At 46.0% G+C, this 15,108-nt stretch overlaps 1 protein-coding gene across 1 annotated transcript; it reads right to left on the reverse strand.

Moving 5' to 3' along the window:
- Positions 1-8,808: 8,808 nt before the first annotated feature.
- On the reverse strand, positions 8,809-14,513 carry LOC139386761 (uncharacterized). The gene is made up of 13 exons (XM_071132572.1): positions 14,474-14,513; positions 14,122-14,233; positions 13,871-13,890; positions 13,380-13,514; positions 13,126-13,269; positions 12,867-12,970; positions 12,606-12,772; positions 12,264-12,400; positions 11,637-11,848; positions 9,680-9,873; positions 9,508-9,602; positions 9,215-9,352; positions 8,809-9,131 (listed from the first exon to the last, which is right to left on the reverse strand). Exons 1-10 carry the CDS (start codon positions 14,511-14,513, stop codon positions 9,751-9,753), a joined length of 1,194 nt encoding a protein of 397 aa, XP_070988673.1. The 3' UTR covers positions 8,809-9,131; positions 9,215-9,352; positions 9,508-9,602; positions 9,680-9,750.
- Between the last annotated feature and the right edge of the window lie 595 nt (positions 14,514-15,108).

The raw sequence follows: 15,108 nt of genomic DNA on the forward strand, positions 1-15,108 counted from the left end.
CTTCCAGTTTGGTGTGGCGCCATTTCCGTTCCAATTTTCTGGAAGCTTGCTTCAGAGCTAGGGTATTTTCTGTATACCAGGGAGCTAGTTTCTTATGACAAATGGTTTTGGTTTTTAGGGGTGCGACTGCATTTAGGGTATTGCGCAAGGTCAAACGGAGTTCCTCAGCCAGGTGGTTAACTGATTTTTGTACTCTGACGTCCTTGGGTAGGAGGAGGGAGTCTGGAAGGGCATCTAGGAATCTTTGGGTTGTCCGAGAATTTATAGTATGACTTTTGATGAACCTTGTTTGGGGCCTGAGAAGATTATTTGTTGCGATTGCAAACGTAATAAAATGGTGGTCCGATAGTCCAGGATTATGAGTAAAACATTAAGATCCCCAACATTTATTCCACGGGACAAAACTAGGTCCAGAGTATGACTGTGGCAGTGACTAGGTCCGGAGACATTTTGGACAGAACCCAGTGAGTCGATGATGGCTCCAAAAGTATTTTGGAGTGGGACTGTGTACTTTTCCGTGTGAATATTAAATTCAGCACACAGCACTACAAGTAGCACCAAAGAAACCATCTCAGGGAAACTCATCTGAGTGCTTGTCATCCTCACCAGGGTCTTGACCTTACTGCAGTTTGGCGTCGTAACCATTTTCAGTCTGAAAATTCTCACCTTCCATGGCCACTGGCATGCTGGAGAAGTGTGCTCTTCATGAATGAATCCCAGGTTTCAGCGGTACCGGGCAGATGGCAGATGTTGTCGTGTGGGCAAGCGGTTTTTGGGATGTTTGGGATGCTCTGAATCGACATGTACGATAGCGTGTTCCAGTTTCCGCCAATATCCAGCAGCTTCTCACAGCCATTGAAGAGGAGTGGGACGACATTCCACAGGCCAAATGGGGTCGCACTGCATGAGGCAAATGGTGGTCACACCAGATGCTGATTGGTTTTATGATCCACACCCCTACTTTTTTTATGGTATCTGTGACCAACAGATGCATATCTGTATTCCCAGTTGTGAAATCCATAGACCAAGGCCTAATAAATGTATTTCAATTGATTGATTTCCTTATATGAACTGTAACCCAGTAAAATCGTTGAAATTGTTGCATGTATATTTTTGTTCAGTGTGTATGGCTGCATCTTATTCTCAAAGCTAACAAAATACCCACATAATCTATACAGTATACATCCATACAACCACAAGGCATATAAACAAGGCCCTTGGGGACATTATACTATACAATCAAATGCAAAATGTCTGAAATGAGATGACAAAAACAACAGAGCTATCAAGCTTACAGTTGCTAGTTCGCGGTAAAAATGTAAATTAGTATAAGAAAGAGAAACTACATCATCGCTGCCAAGTGCGTCCACAATACATGAAGAGTAAGAAATATGTCCTCACATTTCTGAAGGACACACACGGGCCTTGGCTAAAACAATGAACGCTAACTAAACGTAATCACAAGAGATGGCTGGAACTTATCACTTGGATTGTGTACTTTTCTCTAGTTACTTCCTTTTCCTCAGAGCTGGAGATCGTCCAGCATGCTCTTAGGTGAACTTTAAGGATCCGTCCAATGGGCCAGAGGACGCTCAGAAGCTGGGGGTCCTCCAACATAGCCACCATGTCTTCTTTGAGGTTGGCAGGGAAGGCATGCCACTTCAGGCGGGCTTGCAGGCTGGGTAAGTAGTGCCTGATGTAGCTGGACCAGAAGTGATCCGTCAGGATCTGGCAGTGTCTCCATCGACGTCTGCTGACGAGCTCAGTCTCGAGGTACACCACTTGTGGCAGGGATCCGTCTGGCTGCCCCATCAACAGGAAGTTAGGGGTCACAGGGTCCAGGTCAGCAATACTGCAGGACAGGTAGCCCAAGGGATTTCAATAAGGACAGTCCTGAGCACTTCTTCGGTCACTGACTGGGCACCCACGGTAGTGTAGAGGGCAGTCTTAACGGAGCGAATATCTCTCTCCCAAACTCCTCCAAAGTACAGTGCTGCAGGGGGGGTGAAGAGGAAGAAAACGTTCTGTTATGCAAGCTGCTCTTGCAGTTTGGGAGACAAGTCAGCGAAGACCTCACGCAGCACCTTCTCTCCTCCCCGGAAGTTTGTTCCCTGTTCGGATAACAGCTCAACGGGCATCCCTCAGTAGGCGCTGAATCTTTTAACTTCTTCAGGCAAGGGGGCAGTATTTTCACGTCCGGATGAAAAGCGTGCCCAAAGTAAACTGCCTGCTACTTAGGCCCAGAAGCTAGGATATGCATATAATTGGTAGATTTAGATTGAAAACAATCTAAAGTTTCTAAAATTGTTTGAATAATGTCTGTGAGTATAACAGAACTGATATGGCAGGCGAAAACCTGAGAAAAATAGATTTCTGTGGCACTTGCTTTTAGTTCCTATCGCTTCCACTGCATGTCAACAGTCTTTAGAAATTGGTTGATGTTTTTCGTTTGTGTAATGAAGAAGTAGGGCTGTTCAGAACGAGGGTCGAGTCTAGTGTACTGCTTGTTAGGGGCGCGCGACCTGAAAGCTCGCTCCACTTTGTTTTTATCTGCTATTGAATGCAGTTTATCCCGTCTTAAATTGTATCGATTATTTGCGTAAAAAAATACCTAAAGTTGTATTAGGAAAGTTGTTTGAAATGTTTGGAACAAGTTTACAGGTAACTTATTAGATATTTTGTAGTCATGTTGCGCGAGTTGGAACCGATGTTTTTCTGGATCAAACGAGACAAATAATTTTGGAGATATAACGACAGAATATATCGAACAAAATGACCGTTTGTGATATTTATGGGACATATTGGAGTGCCAACAAAAGAAGATCTTCAAAGGCAAGGTATGAATTATATCGTTATTTCTGCGTTTTGTGTCGCGTCTGGCGGGTTGAAATATGAATGTCATGTGTTTGTTTGGTGGGGTGCTATCCTCAGATAATCGCATGGTTTGTTTTTGCCGTAAAGCCTTTTTGGCTGGATTAACAACAAGTGTAGCTTTAATTTGGTGTATTGCATGTGTGATTTCATGAAAGTTTAATATTTATAGTAATTTAATTTGAATTCGGTGTTCTGCCATATCACCGGATGTTGTCGAGGGGTTCCGGAACGTCTAGCCGTTACAATTAATGTCAGAAAATACTCTGCATCGATGTTGGTCAGGAGGTCCAAGTGCACAGCCCTCATGGTGAGACACTTGAAAATGATCCCAATCTCTTCTCGACACACCCCCCCAGTTTGACCTGGAAGGGCCCAAATTTGTCCATTTCCGTGGAGTAGAAAGCTAGCTTTGAAAAGGCACAGTCACGGCTGGCAGGTCAGCCATCTCGGGGACAGCAGGTCTGGATTTCCATTGACGGCTCAACATAGTCTACCACCAACTCGGCTGAGCTCTCCGAACTCATCAAGCTCCAGAGACAATGTAAATGGGCAACTGCTTACCAGCTTTCAGGAGATGCAGCTTATTTGGGAAACTCTCTTGCTGCCCTGTGTAGTGCTTGCATAGTGACACCTCCTCAGGATGTCCGTTTGGCTTAGCTGGTCACTCATCTGGACTTTGAAGGAAGAAAAGTGGTCCATGGCTCCATCTGTTGGGCATCTTGTGATGCACGGAGGTCTGTAAAGTTCTTGAATCTCAGCCACCCTGGTGCCTATGAAAACTTTGAAGCTAGCAAGATTCTGACTGCAGCCTCATCAGCAGGGCTGTAGAATCTGTCCACAGGGTGGTCTGGTTGCTCTCAATGTAAGCTCTTTCTCTAGCAGCTTGGCAAGCTGGGCTCCAATGACGGCTGCAAAGAGCTCTAGTCTTGGCATGTAATCTAGCCACTTAGGAGCAACTCTAGAACTGGCCATGAGGAACGGCAGGTACGTCTTGCCTTGACTATCTTCTGTTATCAGTATGCAACGGAACTGTAGGCCTTCTCTGAAGAGTCGCAGAATACATGGGCCTTTCTGGTGACACTCGATTGGTCGACATCTGCAGGTACATAGCACTTAGACAGGGTGAAGTGTGGCAGGATCTGGTGCTTTACTTCCCAATTGTTGCAAGCCTGGAGTAGATCTTGAGGGAGAAGAGGGTTCAAATCAAATCAAACTTTATTTGTCATATATGTCGAATGCAACATGTGTAGACCTTACCGTGAAATGCTTACTTGCAAGAATGTACACCTTGCTTGTTTGATGGTTCGTCGGAGGGCATAGTGGAATGCCTTATAAGCGTCCGGATTAGTATCCCGCTCCTTGAAAGCAGCAGCTCGAGCCTTTACCTCGATGCGGATGTTGCCTGTAATCCATGGCTTCTTTCTGGTTGGGATATGTACGTACGGTCACTGTGGGGACAACATCGTTGATGTACTTGTTGATGAAGCCGATGATTGAGGTGGTATACTCCTCAATGCCATTGGATGAATCCTGGAACATTTTCCAGTCTTTACTAGCAAAACAGTCCTGTAGCGTAGCATCCGCGCCATCTGACCACTTCCGTACTGAGTGAGTCACTGGTACTTCCTGCTTTAGTTTTTGCTTGTAAGCAGGAATCAGAAGGACAGAATTATGGTCAGATTTGCCAAATGAAGGGCGGTGGAGAGCTTTGTATGCATATTTGTGTGTGGAGTAAAGGTGGTCTAGAGTTTTTTTCCTCTGGTTGCACATGCTGGAAGAAATTAGGTCAAACGGATTTAAGTTTGCCTGCATTAAAGTCCCCAGCCACTAGGAGCGCCGCTTTTGCCTCAGCCTGTCCTTATGCCATTTGCTTGATGACTGGCCATCATGAGGTGGACTGGAAGGACCAACTTGAGCCGTACAGCATGACCAGATGGTGGTTGAGTCGACTTTATTGGGATGTAGCTGGCTGCAGTCGGTTCAAGGGGTGGCTGGAGATCACTGACCATTTCCAAAAACCTTAACTCCTTCAAGCTTGACGGATTCTCACTGTACTACTAGTTGAGACATACTCAGATTTTCATTCTCTTTGCGGATCTCTTCTCTCCTGTGTTACCAGTAAGCGCTTTGCACACTCTTGGCATTCTCTCAACCAGCTTCACCTGGAATGCTTTTCCAACAGTCTTGAAGGAGTTCCCACATATGCTGAGCACTTGTTGGCTGTTTTTCCTTCACTCTGTGGTCCAACTCATCCCAAACCATCTCAATTGGGTTAAGGTCGAGTGATTGTGGAGGCCTTGTCATCTGATGCAGCACTCCATCACTCTCCTTCTTGGTCAAATAGCCCTTACACAGCTTGGAGGTGTGTTGGGTCACTGTCCTGTTGAAAACAAATGAGAGTCCCACTAAAAGAGCAAACCAGATGGGATGGCTTATACCTGCAAAATACTGTGGTAGCCATGCTTGTTAAATGTGCCTTGAAATCTAAATAACTCACGACAGCGTCACCAGAAAAGCACCCCCACACCTCCTCCTCCATGCTTCATGGTGGGAACCAGACATGCGGAGATCATCTGTTCACCTACTCCGCGTTTCACAAAGACATGGCGGTTGGAACCAAAAATCAAAAATTTGGACTCATCAGACCAAAGGACAGATTTCCATTAGCCTAATGCCCATTGCTCGGGTTTCTTGGCGCAATCAAGTCTCTTCTTCTTATTTGTGTACTTTAGTAGTGGTTTCTTTGCAGCAATTCGACCATGAAGGCCTGATTCATGCACAGCTGTTAATTGAAATGTGTTCCAGGTGACTACCTCACACACTCACAATACAGTATTGTGAACCCTCCACAGACACCAGCAGAGGTACCTCAGTGAGGAACGTTCTAGATGAGTAATTTGTGAAGAGAGGTCTGGAGAAACCTGGGTTTGAGGACAAAACTTCTGGGACCAAAGTCACCTTCTCCACCCCTCTACTCTGCTCCTATACAGGTAGGCCTTTGAAACTCACATACACACACAAATGCACACACACACACACAGTCAGGTTATTTTCTGATTGGCTGTTCTCTCTGTCTCTCAGAAGATTGGCAGGCCAGCCAGGAGAAAGCTCAGAAGAGATTGGTCGAAGAATTGCAGAGGCGGGTCAAATACCTGTTTGACGGAAGCACCAACTGAGAGCCCAAAGACCAATCATAAAGATAGTTTACCTACACTTGGCTCCAGCATGGAACGACAACATGTCCTCTATTTCCTAGCCTGGATATCTTTCCTCCGAGTTTCCCCTCATTCCTCTCCTCTCTGAGGTTCATCTGGCCTGTGGTGTTGGTGGTAGATGTTTGTGTGTATTATTATGGCTATAGAACTATGTAATTCACTCTTTGCATGCACTGTTTTTACCACAGGGTTTGGTCCTGATATTAAATTATCTTACTTTTAGCAGCTTTGCTGTTTAATTTTACTCTATGAAGGTTTTGCAGAGTCTAACATAACAAATGCACTTTTACAACCAAACTCCATCACTCTCCTTCTTGGTCAAATAGGTCTTACACAGCCAGGAGTTGTGTTTTGTGTCTGAACGTTGCACCATGCTGCAGATTACTATTACATTTGAGAAGGGCGCTCCTCCCTCCCCGCTTTCACCTGAGGACATGACAGGCCTTTGCCAAGTTCAACCGGGGCCAGCCGTAAAATAACTTCCTCAGTGTCTTAGCTGCCTGCATCTCATGGGAAGCAGACTGTCAGCCTGAACAGCATGTAAACAAGACCAGATCAGAGTGTACCGTGCACCAGCTCTGACATGACTGCCTTCATGTGGTATGTGTAATCACACATTCATAGTCAATCACATCAAAAGGCGCTGGTGCAGAAACTCAATAAATAGCAGCATGGCAGAATTGTAGCCCGACTCCAGACTCTGTTGGCCTACTATCCAGGAGGCAAATCAAGCACCAACGTGCAGGTACCAGAGCTACAAGAGAGAAACAGAAACAACTCTTGCTGCGAAGAGTTCAAGTTTTTATTACAGGATGTGGTACTGAGACACTGTCTGTCTGGCCATGCAATGTGTGTGAAAGTTGTTTCTGGCTCTGTATCTTCATTAATTGTGCACGCACACACACACACACACACACACACACACACACAAATGTGGTAGTGTGGTTAAGAGGAGCTTTAGTGCCTACTGGGTAAAGTATTAGATCAGTTTCAGCTCAAACCAATGTTAACACCCGCTATCATGACTTTCTCTAGTTTAAACTCCAATAAGAGAATACAGATTTAAAAATGATTTAGCTGATCTAGGTGACGTTTAGTTAAGCGGGAAAGAAGGGAAGAGCAATATAAAAGTAATGAGGATAAGGTGATTTATGCCATGATTGAAAATGTTTATTGACAGGGAATCAGACAAACTCTTCACAAGATGTTGAGACCAACGACAGAATACTTATATTTGGGCTAAAAGAAACCTTTCAACATGCTGGTGTAGAATGAACCAACCAACCCACGCCAGGATTCCATACTATTCTCCCAACATTACTCACACTCTTAGCCAACCATACAAAAGACTAAGAGTAGTGATAATAGACTTACCCCAGTAACGGTATGGTTACCCCAGTGACGGTATGGTTACCCCAGTGACGGTATGGTTACCCCAGTGACGGTATGGTTACCCCAGTGACGGTATGGTTACCCCAGTGGAGGTATGGTTACCCCAGTGGCGGTATGGTTACACCAGTGACGGTATGGTTACCCCAGTGACGGTATGGCTACACCTGTGACGGTATGGTTACCCCAGTGACGGTATGGTTACCCCAGTGACGGTATGGTTACCCCAGTGGCGGTATGGTTACCCTAGTGACGGTATGGTTACCCCAGTGACGGTATGGTTACCCCAGTGGCGGTATGGTTACCCCAGTGGCGGTATGGTTACACCCATGACGGTAGTGTTTACACCAGTGACGGTATGGTTACCCCAGTGACTGTATGGTTACACCTGTGACGGTATGGTTACCCCAGTGACGGTATGGTTACCCCAGTGACGGTATGGTTACCCCAGTGACGGTATGGTTACCCCAGTGACTGTATGGTTACACCTGTGACGGTATGGTTACCCCAGTGACGGTATGGTTACCCCAGTGGCGGTATGGTTACACCCATGACGGTAGGGTTTACACCTGTGACGGTATGGTTACCCAAGTGACAGCATGGTTTACACCAGTGATCCCCATTACCCCATGGTTACACCAGTGATCCCAATTACCTCATGGTTACACCAGTGATCTCCATTACCCCATGGTTACACCAGTGATCCCAATTACCTCATGGTTACACCAGTGATCTCCATTACACCATGGTTACACCAGTGTTCCCCTTTACCCCATGGTTACACCAGTGATCCTCATTACCCCATGGTTACACCAGTGATCCCAATTACCTCATGGTTACACCAGTGATCTCCATTACACCATGGTTACACCAGTGTTCCCCTTTACCCCATGGTTATACCAGTGATCTCCATTACACCATGGTTACACCAGTGTTCCCCTTTACCCCATGGTTACACCAGTGATCCTCATTACCCCATGGTTACACCAGTGTTCCCCATTACCCCATGGTTATACCAGTGTTCCCCATTACCCCATGGTTATACCAGTGATCCCCATTTCCCCATGGTTACACCAGTGATCCCCATAAGATAGACATGTGCAGTACATCGTTCGAGGTAGTGGAGGGTATTTTCATGATCAGAGAGAAGCCTTCTTATTTAGAGCTTTGGTCATTATTACATGTTTGAAAAAGAGGACACCTGGGGTGAGTTTGATGTCCCACAGGGGGACCAGTACAATGACTAAATGGCTAAAATGTAAAAGTGCATTCGTTATGTTAGACTCTGCAAAACCTTCATAGAGTAAAATTAAACAGCAAAGAGCTGCTAAAAGTAAGATCATTTAATATCAGGACCAAACCTGAACATAGTTCTATAGCCATAATAATACACACAAACATCTACCACCAACACCACAGGCCAGATGAAACCCAGAGAGGAGAGGAATGAGGGGAAACTCGGAGGAGAGATATCCAGGCTGGGAAATAGAGGACATGTTGTCGTTCCATGCTGGAGCCAAGTGTAGGTAAACTATCTTTATGATTGGTCTTTGGGCTCTCAGTTGGTGTTTCCGTCAAGCAGGTATTTGACCCGCCTCTGCAATTCTTCGACCAATCTCTTCTGAGCTTTCTCCTGGCTGGCCTGCCAATCTTCTGAGAGACAGAGAGAACAGCCAATCAGAAAATAACCTGACTATGTGTGTGTGTGTGTATGTATGTAAGTTTCAGAGGCCTACCTGTATAGGAGCAGAGTAGAGGGGTGGAGAAGGTGACTTTGGTCCCAGAAGTTTTGTCCTCAAACCCAGGTTTCTCCAGACCTCTCTTCACAAATCACTCATCTAGAACGTTCCTCACTGAGGTACCTCTGCTGGAGTCTGTGGAGGGTTCACAATACTGTATTGTGAGTGTGTGTTTGTGTCTAGTGAAGTGGACATTATGTGTGTGTGTCAGTATTAAACAAGGTGAACCCTGTGCGACTGAGCTATCTCTGGCCATAATAACAGTTTGTGTGTGTGTGTGTGGTACTGACCCATCTCGTCCTTCCCCAGTAGGCCCAGTAAGCGCTGGCTGAGTTGGGCTCTAATGGTTTTCTTATTCCTCTGACCTCGAGTCTGCATACTATACCTGTCAATCACATCAGCTTTAAGGAACATCTCTGCCAACTAACAGTGAATTCAAGGCTTTTTGTGTGTCATGAGCACCTTAAAGGGCGGAGTTAGCAGATGTAAGGCATGCCCCATCCAACAGAATCTGGAGCCAATGCACCGCCTCCTCAGTGCTGCCGGTTGGGGTCACAGGACCACAGCAGCCAATAAAAGGAGCCAGTTGAGATAGCGCCCTCTGGCATGCCGGCTGACAGGTTCCAGTGAGGCTGCAGCCCGTCAATCAAATCTGCCTGGGGAGAAAAGAGAGAGGAGAATAGGAGAAACAGGGGGAGAGAGAGGGAGGGATAGGGAGGAAGGAGACAGGAGAAGGGGAGAAACAGGGGGAGAGAGAGGGAGGGATAGGGAGGAAGGAGACAGGAGGAGGGGAGAAACAGGGGGAGAGAGAGGGAGGAAGGAGACAGGAGAAGGGGAAAAACAGGGGGAGAGAGAGGGAGGGATGGGAAGGAAGGAGACAGGAGGAGGGGAGAAAAGGTGGAGATAGAGGGAGGGATGGGGAGAAAGGAGACAGGAGGGGAGAAAAGGGGGAGCGAGGATAGCGGGGAAGAGAAATCGATATTATGTTGTCTGTTTTGACTGAAAGTCCAAGTGTAGTGTAACTCGTTTTTAAAATGTGAAATAATGATTTGTGGCTCAGCTCATCTGTATTTATGAGAAGCTTTATACATACAGTACCAGTCAAAAGTTTGGACACACCTACTCATTCAAGGGTTTTTCTTTACTTTGACTATTATTTACATTTTAGAATAATAGTGAAGATTATTATGAAATAAAAACTATGAAATAACATGTATGGAATTTTTTTATCAAAAGTGTTGAGAGAATGTCAAGAGTGTGCAAAGCTGTCACCAAGGCAAAGGGTGGCTACTTTGAAGAATCTCAAATATAAAATACATTTTGATTTGTTTAACACTTTGAGTTACTACATGATTCCATATGTGTTATTTCATAGTTTTAAAGTCTTCACTATTATTATACAATGCAGAAAATAGTAAAAATAAAGAAAAACCCTGGAATGAGTAGGTGTGTCCAAACCTTTGACAGGTACTGTATACACCGTATTTAGCTTATTTTGTATGTCAAATGTAAAGGAATTGATTGCTCATCAGTACCAGGCTGACAGATCTCCCTACGGTGCCCAGACTGTGGTAGGACTGGCAGATTGCCTCTTTCTTAGGGCTGAAAAGATTCTGGTTGTGGAAGATATCGTGGTCTAGTCGGACCTCCACCCTCCACTCATACCACTGCTCCACAGACACATCCTCACACACCACACACCTTCCGTCTCTCCCCCAGTCTTAATCACTGAGATCTCTTGGGTGGGAGGCGGGCCCGAATATTCAGGTGTTGTCTCCATGGCAACAGTATCACTAACTGAAAACTAACACCACTAACTTGTCAGACTATAGAGTATAGCCAGAAGTTTCCCCTGTCACCTGATCTGCATAAGAGAGGGACAGAGACAGTAGAGAACCAGAGAGAAATGGAGAGAGAAAGAGAAAGAGAGAGTAGAGAGAGAGAGAGAGAGAGGAAAGAGAGAGAGAGTAGAGAGAAAGAGAGTAGAGAGAGAGAGAGAGAGTACAGAGAGAGAGAGAGAGAGAGAGTAGAGAGAGAGTAGAGAGAAAGAGAGAGAGAGAGTAGAGAGAGAGAGAGTAGAGAGAGAGAGTAGAGAGAGAGTAGAGAGAGAAAAAGAGTAAGAGAGTAGAGAGTAGAGAGAGAAAGAGAGAGAGAGTAGAGAGAGTAGAGCGAGAAGAGAGAGAGTAGAGAGAGAGAGAGAGTAGAGAGAAAGAGTAGCGAGAGAGAGAGAGCACGAGAGTAGAGAGAGTAAGAGAGTAGAGAGTAAGAGAGTAGAGAGAGAGAGAGTAAGAGAAAGAGAGAGAGAGAGAAGAGAGTAGAGAGAGAGTAAGAGAGTAGAGAGAGAGAGTAAGAGAGAGAGAGAAGAGAGTAGAGAAACAGAGAGAGAGAGAAACAGAGAGAGAAAGAGGTCCAGACTAACCTGCTCCAGTACTATTTTTGTTAGCCTCTGTAGTTTTGTACTTTGGTTCAGCTCCTCCTCCATGGTTGCCAGCAGCTCCTGGAGGTTCCCTTTGTAGTTCAGACCCACTCCACTGCTGTCCCTGCCCACAACCCCACTCAGGATCCCACTCAGGCACCTCAGGGCTTCCTTAGCTGCCCAATGCTCTGCCTGCTGCTTTTTAGGGGCTGCCTCTGAGAAAGTGAAAGAGAGGGTGAGTAAAGTAACGCTCTCTTCAGTTTCAATGCATTTTGGCGCAAAAGGTGGGTAAACAGCGTTTACAATCCACTACACCACTGGTTTCATGTGAGTGTAAGACATGATCACTGCAACTACCCTTCATAACCAATGTCTACGTCTCATCAAATGTGACATAGTAATGAAATATAAAGTGTTTTTTAAGTAACCTGGGCTGTGGAACGTGAGCTCGCCTACGATTCCCAGAGTGCACCTGTGATTTCCCTCTGCTGTTGTTACAGTCCTCCACTGGTAGCAACGAGTTGAGTCACAGCAACATCCACTAACCAACGAAGTACGACGAAGTTGTCCCCGTACCGATCTAAGGTCAGTCTACCTGAAGTTGTCCCCCATGTAAGGTGTGTAGTGTACCCGCTGTAGGTGGAGGATCCAGAGACAGGCCCTGGAGCAGACTGCAGCCTGTAGCGCTCCCTCTTGAGTAGACGCCTCTTGTGGGGTGAGGTCCTTCTGCACACGTACCGTCACACACGCAAAGAACCGCCAGCCATCTGAAAAAGGTAGGACAGATGAAGGGACCTTACACTTTTGCACACTCTTGTTTTAATTGACTTAATGCTCACTTCTTTCTTTGTGTTCGTTCAACAGTGCTCACTGTTGTCTTATTCTTAAACATATATTTTTCTGGGTACAAAGTTGTCCGTTTACAAGAAATGGACAATAAAGCTATGCGAGTTTGAATGTGATTCTGTGTACCTTAAGAGACGGTACGCTCCTCTGGGAGAGTGGGTGTGGTTTGGCGGGGGTCTCCTCCTCCCTGGGTCTCCATGGTATTCATGGTGACCGTGGTATCCATGGAGTCCATAGTAACTGAGGTGTCCATGGTTGACACTGGGACAACCTGACTTTCGGGGGTCTGCAAGCTAGGTATCATGGGAGCTGGTGGGATGTGACGTCATAATCAGCCATGTCCAGAGGTGGGGTCTGGGCCTCGAAAAGCTCTTTAAGGGCGCTTACGTAGTTTGCTCCCACCACTTCCTTACTGCCGAGGACCCCGGACAGCCGCTGGAGGGCCACTTTATCTGCCTGCTGCCGCAACGGGGTCTTTTTTCTGGAACCCTCTGGAGTCAACCAGACAAACCGTCATATTTTAAACATTATACAATACCTACAGTACATATCTATATACATGACATACACACAGTATATTACATGCAATACACCATAAAACAGAACATTGTAAAGTATCCATTTGGCCTACTAAATGTGACGTTACCTGGGGCATAGAAGGTGATTGGTCCAGTGAATCGGAGGGCGCAGTGGTAGCTCCTCCTCTCTGCATCAGATTGGAGGGCCTCCTCTGGGGGTGGGACATCCCGCATATGACAGTGCTCCAGGACCACATCCTTATAGGGTGAAGCTGAGGTACAAAAGAAGAAACGAGTTTCCATGACAACAAGCATTTTGATGGACGTGGGACAAAACAGTAAAGGTAGATGTACATTACTGTACAGTGGTGGGCTCTTTAACCTGATTCTGGTACATCCAACAGGAGAGCTAGTTTCTTGTAGGCAAACTCAACAGCCTCTGTCTTCCCAGAATGCCCCTCTCCAGAGGTGACATCAGTTTTGAGGACCACAGTGACACTACCAAAGAACATGGAGCCTGAAGACAGAGTCACATGGTAGAGAGGAAACAGTCAGACACCAATAGCAGCTCACTGACTTAGGATAATTAGTTGTTTGAGAAACATGCTAATATGATGACATTATCTTATAACAGATACAATACTATAAATTGGATTGGCTGAGGAATACAGTACCTGTGCATGAGAGGCTATGTGGTTTGTCCGTCTGGCTACTGGATGCCTCTGCCTCCTCTGTGTCATTGGCTAGCTCACTCAGATTAGCGCCGTCATTGGCTAGCTGGCTCAGGTGCTACAAGGCCAGTTTAGCCACTTCCTGGAGCGCGGTCTTCGAATTTCCGCACACCTGAGTACCTTCAAACATCAGACCTCTCACCTTCACACGACCCCTGTAACCTGGACATGCCCAATTTGAGAAAAGTTAAATGGTCAGTCTTTGGAGAGACACATAATAATGGAGTATTTATTTCCAATGAATGAGTTTTGATAGAGCTGTTTAGTTATATTATAAAGATAACACACATGATATAATAAAACAACCCAGCATAAGATATCTGCTTATAACAGCACAGATTTGGATAAAAGCCAAAAGTTTCTCCTGACTATGGCTAGGGTAAAGGTTCTGACCTAGCGAGGGCTTCCTTTATCTCTGAGAAGATGGGCGGAGGACAGCCCTGCCTCTTGGCCTCTTCATACAGATGTTTCTTATATTTGAGGCCTTCAGTAGCGAACTCAGGATCTGGAAAACACACAACACATAGCTGCATGGCTAGGGCTGGATCCCTCAGTAACTCTCTCTTCAGTCAGTCAGTCAGACTCTCTCTCTGAGTGGTGTTGGATCCATCTCTCTCTCTATGTTCCTCTCCCTCTCTCACCGTGTGTGTGTGTATTCCTCTCCAATGTGTCCACTCTGTCGTTGAGTAAGTCCACTTTTTTCCTGCTCCTCTCTCAGTCTCTCCCACTGTGGTCCCAGGCTCACCTGCAGGTCCTTGTTCCCCTCCAGAAACACTCTCACACATTGCAACTCGTCCACCTTGAGGTACACACACACACACACACAAACACACACATTTGAGGTGTCTTACAGTGAGGCTGTGTGTGTGTGTTGTGTGTGTGTGTGAGGGGACTTACAGTGTGTGTGTCTGTCTGTCTTACAGTGTGTGTGTGTGTGTGTGTGTGTGTGTGTCTTATAGTAAGGGCTGTCTCTATGTCCTCTTCATAGCGTTGGGTCAGACACTCCATCTTTTCCTTTAGTACCTGTTGTTCCAGCCCTCCTCTGCCGCATTGCCCTCCGCATTGCCCTCCGCATTGCCCTCCGCATTGCCCTCCGCATTGCCCTCCGCATTGCCCTCCAACCTATTTTTTCCAAACTGGTTCTCAATAAAACTGAAGTCTGTATTCTGGAGCTGGGGAAAATATAGTGAAAAGATAGTGAATAGTTGACCAGATTTACTACCGATCAGATTGCTAATGTGAAAAGTTGAGTGTTGATTTACCAGCACAAACACACAAACCTGTTCGATCTCCTCTGCCAGCTTCCTCAATTCGGAGGAGTGTGTTTCCAGAGCCTGGCCAAGCTCTTTGATTCGCCCAAGGAACAACTCTAAATCCTTC

The sequence above is a fragment of the Oncorhynchus clarkii genome, chromosome 28, assembly GCF_045791955.1.
Source record: "Oncorhynchus clarkii lewisi isolate Uvic-CL-2024 chromosome 28, UVic_Ocla_1.0, whole genome shotgun sequence".
In the NCBI taxonomy this organism is placed as follows: Eukaryota; Metazoa; Chordata; class Actinopteri; order Salmoniformes; family Salmonidae; genus Oncorhynchus; species Oncorhynchus clarkii.